Source organism: Girardinichthys multiradiatus, chromosome 7 (assembly GCF_021462225.1).
Source record: "Girardinichthys multiradiatus isolate DD_20200921_A chromosome 7, DD_fGirMul_XY1, whole genome shotgun sequence".
NCBI lineage: Eukaryota > Metazoa > Chordata > Actinopteri > Cyprinodontiformes > Goodeidae > Girardinichthys > Girardinichthys multiradiatus.
The window spans coordinates 18,496,512-18,502,511 of NC_061800.1; the positions used below are offsets into that span (position 1 = coordinate 18,496,512).

The 6,000-nt window shown below is 40.2% G+C and overlaps 1 protein-coding gene across 16 annotated transcripts in view; it reads left to right on the forward strand.

Moving 5' to 3' along the window:
- The window catches only part of lmo7a (LIM domain 7a), a 70,362-nt gene extending 64,916 nt beyond the window's left edge, over window positions 1–5,446 (forward strand). For 8 of the 16 annotated variants that reach the window (XM_047369755.1, XM_047369746.1, XM_047369739.1 and 5 more), the window contains 7 exons: window positions 2–57; window positions 169–321; window positions 2,082–2,271; window positions 2,481–2,795; window positions 4,142–4,250; window positions 4,626–4,728; window positions 4,822–5,446. In XM_047369755.1, the coding sequence (XP_047225711.1) occupies window positions 2–57; window positions 169–321; window positions 2,082–2,271; window positions 2,481–2,795; window positions 4,142–4,250; window positions 4,626–4,728; window positions 4,822–4,844 (949 nt within the window). In that variant the 3' untranslated portion in view covers window positions 4,845–5,446. The remainder of the gene's footprint in view (window position 1; window positions 58–168; window positions 322–2,081; window positions 2,272–2,480; window positions 2,796–4,141; window positions 4,251–4,625; window positions 4,729–4,821) is intronic. The other 8 variants (XM_047369740.1, XM_047369756.1, XM_047369749.1 and 5 more) reach the window with 5 other exon arrangements.
- Window positions 5,447–6,000: the final 554 nt, after the last annotated feature.

A 6,000-nucleotide genomic window follows, 5' to 3' on the forward strand; every position in this document is an offset into this window, starting at 1 on the left:
GGGTGAAATCTCAGTCGTCCCCCCAGCTCGATGAGGATGACAAGCTTCAGAGGGGAGGTCAGTTCGCCTGATTTACTTTTGCATAGAAGTTGTTTCCTGAACGACTCCATGTAGGTGTGTTGTTGCACAGACAACGTGTGTGTGTGGACCCTGTCCTACTGTACGTAGGTGTGCTTTTGCAGCCAGAGGGCATGGTTCTCAGGCAGCTGGAAGAGGAGATGAGGATTGAGCATGAAAATCGAATCCAAAGCCAGAGGGCTGCGTCAGAACTGGAAAGGAGAAACTACCTCAGAGCGATGAGATACGCAGAGGCAGAGAGAGGTCGGCTTCGTTCTGGAAGCACCACCACCTCTGCGTTTCTATTAATCCCTCCCAGTCTGCTTCAATTACGATCAATTCATTTGCTGTTTCACTAAATCAAAACATACAGCTGTTTGATTTGCATTGGACCGACTAAATGGCACAGTAATCAGTTGGCTTATAATACAGTGACTCAATTACTGTCCTTGTGGCAGAACAGAAGCTTATTGATTGCAATAAAATCACTTTCAGATCAGAGCAGTTTTAATTTGATGCATGATTGAAGTCTGATCTGTACAGTACATTGGAAGAGTTTTCATACCCCTTTTGTGTTTTTTGTATTTTGTCACATTGGAGCCACAAACCTCAAAGTCTTTAATTGGGATTTTATGAGATAGATCAACACAACAAAGATGTGCATACATTTCTATTGAGACCTCCATAAACTGATATCCTGAAATGAAATTCATGTGTTGCCTTAAGGAGATACATGATTATTAGATGGAGTCCACCAGTATGTATTTTAATCTCAGATATCCATCCAGCTGTTCTGTGAAGGCCTCAAAGGTTTGTTAGAGAACGTTAATAAGCAGAAGTTTAAAGCAGGGTTAGATTCTAAAATATCCCAAACTTTGCACATCTCACAGGGAACATTTGAATTCATCACCTGAAAATGGAAAGAGTAGTGGACAACTCGAAACCTACCAAGACATGTCCATCCAACCAAACAGGTTAGGCAAGAAGAGATTATTATTTGGAGAATCAGCAAAGAGGCTCATGGTAACTTGAGAGGATCTGTGGAGATCTACACCACAAGTGGAAGCAAATGTTGATAGGACAGTTATTAGTCGTGCACTCCACAAATCTGGCCTTTAAGGAAAAGTGTTTAGAAGACCGTTGCTGAGCAAAAGCCTTAAGAAGTTCCAGGTGAAGTTTGCCACAAGCCATGTAGGGGACACAACAGACATGTTGGAGAAGGAGCTCTGGTCAGACGAGTCAAAATCTATGCTTTTTGGATTCCATTTCAAGAGGTATGTGTGTCAGAAAAAACTTGCACATCCCTCGAACACAAACAATGGTGGCATCATCATGAGGTGAAGATGCTGTTGTTAAGCAGCAGAAACTGGTCAGAGCTGATGAGAAGATGGAGGAAGATAAATACAGGGCAAAACAGGCTCCAAAAGATGAGTGACTGGGGTAGAGGTTCACCTTTCAGAGTGGCTACGACCCTAAATATACAACCAGGGCTGCATAGAATGGTTTAGATGAAAGCATATTTATGCGTTAGAATGGCCCAGTCAAAGTCAAGGCCTGTATCTAATTGAGAATCAATGGCAGGACTAATGTTGAAGATGACTGAGTAAAAAGGGTGGTATATGTGTGAACCTGGTGGAGATATAAACCCAAAAGAAATGCAGTTCTGCAGTCTTGACTCAGGGAAGCTGAATATAAAGCACACCTCTTTTTTTTTTTTTTTGCAATAATTTTGAAAAACATGTATCGTTGTCTTTCAACTTCACAGTTATGCACCACTTTGTGTTGATCTATCACAATTGAAGTCTCTATAAAAATTTATGAAACTAAAAAAGTTTATGGTTAAAACATGACAAAATATGAAATGTTCAGGGAATATGAAGACTTTTGCCAAGCACCCCGCAATGCACACTAAGGTTGCTACTGCAATATTTTAGATAATAAATTCATAATAATACAAATATTTTATCAAGTAGAAAACTTTCTTTTTATCAAGCTTGGTTACACTGTTCATCTCTCCTCCTAAGATGCAGTGACAGGAAGCGGAGCTTCTGAGAAGAAGAGTCAGCAGTCCCTGTCGCATGCCGAGCTGGAGCGGCAGCAGATTCTGAACGAGATGAAGAAGAAGACTCCGCTCTTAACGGACAGCAGCTGGATCCGTCAGCGCACTGCCAGCACAGTCATCAACAGGGAGAACGACATGCCGTCTATGCGCAGGTAGGCAACTCACCTCTCAAGGTGCTGGTTGGTTCTTTACCTTTACTAATGGTCTGGGTGCTAAGGCTGGAACATTTAACAGTCTGGCTACCACACTAACACTGATTCGGCACATTTGGTAGAAAATTGAAGGCCGGTTGGTAGCCAGACCGTTTTATTTGTCCCACTAACATCTTAATGTGGGTGTGTGGCATGGGTTGGCTTTGCAGAGGGGAATCTCTTGACAACTTGGACTCCTCCTACAACTCTCAGCGGTCATCTTGGACTCCCAGAAGCGGCTCTTTTGCCCCAAGCTACTATCGACCTTATTCTGGCTATTCTGGCAGCTCTTCTTTTTACACCGGCGGGTCGGGGGCCCGCCGGCCCATCTCCTCCACTCTACCCTCCTCCTATTCTATGGGCTCCCTCCAAGGTGGGGCTGGAACCCACACGGCCCCTTGGTCCCGTCCATCCCCTTCACCTTCTACTCCGTCGCCAACCACCTCTCCAGACCCCACATCTGAGGCCTATCACCAGCGGAACAGGTAAAAACTAACAGCGCCGCGTTTCTTAAGGCCCCCAGCTACCCGCCTCTACCTGACCACTGGTAAACTGGGTGGTACGTTTTATATCTGTGAGGTGAGGAGTTTCTGTGAAGGGCATTCTGTATCTTTCCTCTCTTTATACTTGTCAAGATTTTATTCTGGTTATTTGTTAAGTTTGCTTTTATTCAATGTATTTGAATTTGTGTTCCAATGCATGCTCAACATGCTTTGCAGGTGGTTTATATCGAGTTGCAACAAAATTAACATTCATATTTGTCTTATATACATATCAGTGCTGTCAAATATACAGTTCTGGTCAGAAGTTTACATCAACTCATCCTGGGCATGAATCTCATATTATCTTTGTTTTTTGGATGGATTTGAACTGTTGATTTTTTCAGGAATCCTATATTAACAATAAAACAATAATTTACCATACAAGTTTGAATTTATTGTGGATTTTGTCTAATCCAAACAGGCTCAAAAATATACACACACGACTGATATTTGGATGAATGTCCTTCACTTAATGGCAGAGAACCCACACACTTTTTGTAGCTATCAGCTTCTGGAATAATTTTGGCTGAAACTTACTCAGGTGGAGTTTATTTAAAATGGTATTTTTCTCGTCACGGATACAGCTTTTGAGTATAGTCGGAGATATCCATAAGCTCGGTGTTAGGATGCTTTATCCATGACAGAGCCAGTTTTGTGTTGATCCGGTTTTAACCATTTGACCCAAAATGTTGCCTCCAGATGAAAGGAAATTGGTTGAAATGTTGAAAAGATGTTCAAAGATTTTGAAACAGCAGTGTCATTGCCCACAGTGAAGCAAGCTTTACCATCCACAAATGAGGTCCACACCTAGATTAATTAGCTTTACTTATACATTAGGTGTACAAAAAAATATATTTCACGATTTGCACCTTATTCTTGCTGTTAAAATCAATAAAGTTGTGTGTTGTGTAATTATTCCACTGTGGAAAAAGAATGATATTAATAAATCCTTAAAAGACCAAGCTAAATATGACATTAATGCTGATGAATGAAAGTTAACTTCTGACCAGCACCGTAAAAGATGATTGACGACTTTGCAGCTAAATAAATACCAGTTGTAAATTCATTTCTGTAGTTCTTTAAAAAGCTCTTCTAGTCTGAACACTGATCTACAGGCATGCAAAATGACAATCAACAAGCCAGTGTTGCTCATATTTTATCCACTGTGCAGGAATTCATCCTCAACCCATACCAGCATGACCTTGTGTTTTGTGTGTGCATGCAGACACACATGCATCATTTCATGTGTGCTTGGCTCTAAAATCACAGCTGTATATTCTGTAACCCAGGTCAGTGAGTGGCAGGAAAATCTGCACGTTCTGCGACGCCCCGCTGGGGAAGGGAGCGGCCATGATCATCGAGTCCCTCGGGCTCTGTTATCATTTGGGCTGTTTTAAGGTGAGACTCAGGGACGCCTGTCGGCACAGCAGAGAGTGTCATCTGCACGCCTTGGCTGATCCTAAAAGACTAACTCTATCACTCTGAACTTTTTTCCTAGCTCTGCTAACTTGGGAAATATCTTTTTTCCTTCACAGCTGCTCTATTAGTTCTTTTGTCTTTAGGGACGTTGATCTTTCAATCAGATCTGATCTCCTGCATCTGTATCATAATCTTTCATCATTATCCATGTCCTTTGACTAATATTGATTCATTTGTCTCTTTCCTTACCCTTAATTAAGGCTTATGGTCTGTCTATCTTCATCCCAGCCTCTGTGGACACTTCTTTATCCAGCTGAGTGGCTGTTTAACTCTCCTCTCTCTTTAAACCCACAGTGCATCAACTGTAAGTCCGACCTCGGAGGATCCGAGGCCGGGGCTGAAGTCCGAATACGAAACAAACAGCTGTACTGTAACCCCTGCTACATGCGATTTAAAAGTGAGTGCTCGATCCAGCTGAGTAAACTAAGGGAAAAATTGGATTTTTCTTTCAGCAAAATCATGATGTTCTTTTTTTAATATATATTTTTAGCTGGCCAGCCAACATCTATGTGATGCAGGTGTGTTGCAGCAGATCGACGAGGAGACTACATATGACAACAACCCGTGAACTTTAAAGTGAACATTGAAAGCCACTGCAATAATAAGCAGAACCTATGGTGTCCCTAATTGTACTGATGAGAAATGTTTTTGTCATTGTGTGGCATGAATGAGAAGGTTTCAAAGAAGTTATCTACTTTTATCATTATATTGTATTACACACTATATCTGCACAAATGTTCGTGGATTCTACATTCCCTATATGTTTTTTCAATGTTTTAGCTATAAATGTGTCTCTGCGAGATTCCAGAGGAAGAACTTGCTTTCCAACTCCATTTAGACAGATTTTGTAGATGTTGTGAGAGAAACTTGCAGGATCATGCTTCTTTTTCATGTTAGTCTTGTGGTATTAATTTGTCTGTTAGGAAAAAAGGTAAGCCTTTGATGTGTATGTGGCTTTGTATATGTAAGAAAGACGTAAATAAAATGATTAGGATTCCCTTATGCATCATATTTGAAAATAACGTCTGCTTTGACAACACTTTTTATGTTAAGGTTTCACATCATTCTGAATTGAATTAAATCAAAGTAACTGTAAATAAAAGACTAAATGCTCACCTTGGATGAGTCTGGGGTGTTTTGTTCTGCTTTGAAAAAGCATACAGGGCAAAAGTATTTATAACTTTTGGCCTCACATTTTATCACAGTCTTCAGTGCGTTTTATTAGAATTTTATGCGATAGAGTCAATTTGTGAAGTGGACGGAAAATGATACTTGATTTTTAAATAAACATCGGAAAGTGTGGCATGCATTTGTTTTCAGCTCACCCTAAGTCCATACTTTCTGGACTCATTTTTGCCTGCAAGTGGTTTGCAGTAAATTTGTTTTAATTGTAACAAACGTTTTAAATGTGAGCAAAACCAAAATAATTTAGTTTTGGAACTGAAAATACAGACAAATGAAGTAAATGTTGAAACAGTGCATGAGATCAAACTTCTTGATTTTATTAACGATAAACTGAATTGGAAAAATCACATCAAATATATTCAAAGTAAAATATTCAAGAGTTTTTCTATATTGCACAAAGTAAAAAAATCTCCGCATTCTGTACTGTTCCTTAGTTTTACCATCTTTAAGTTACTGTGTAGAGGTTTGGGTAGACAACTATAAA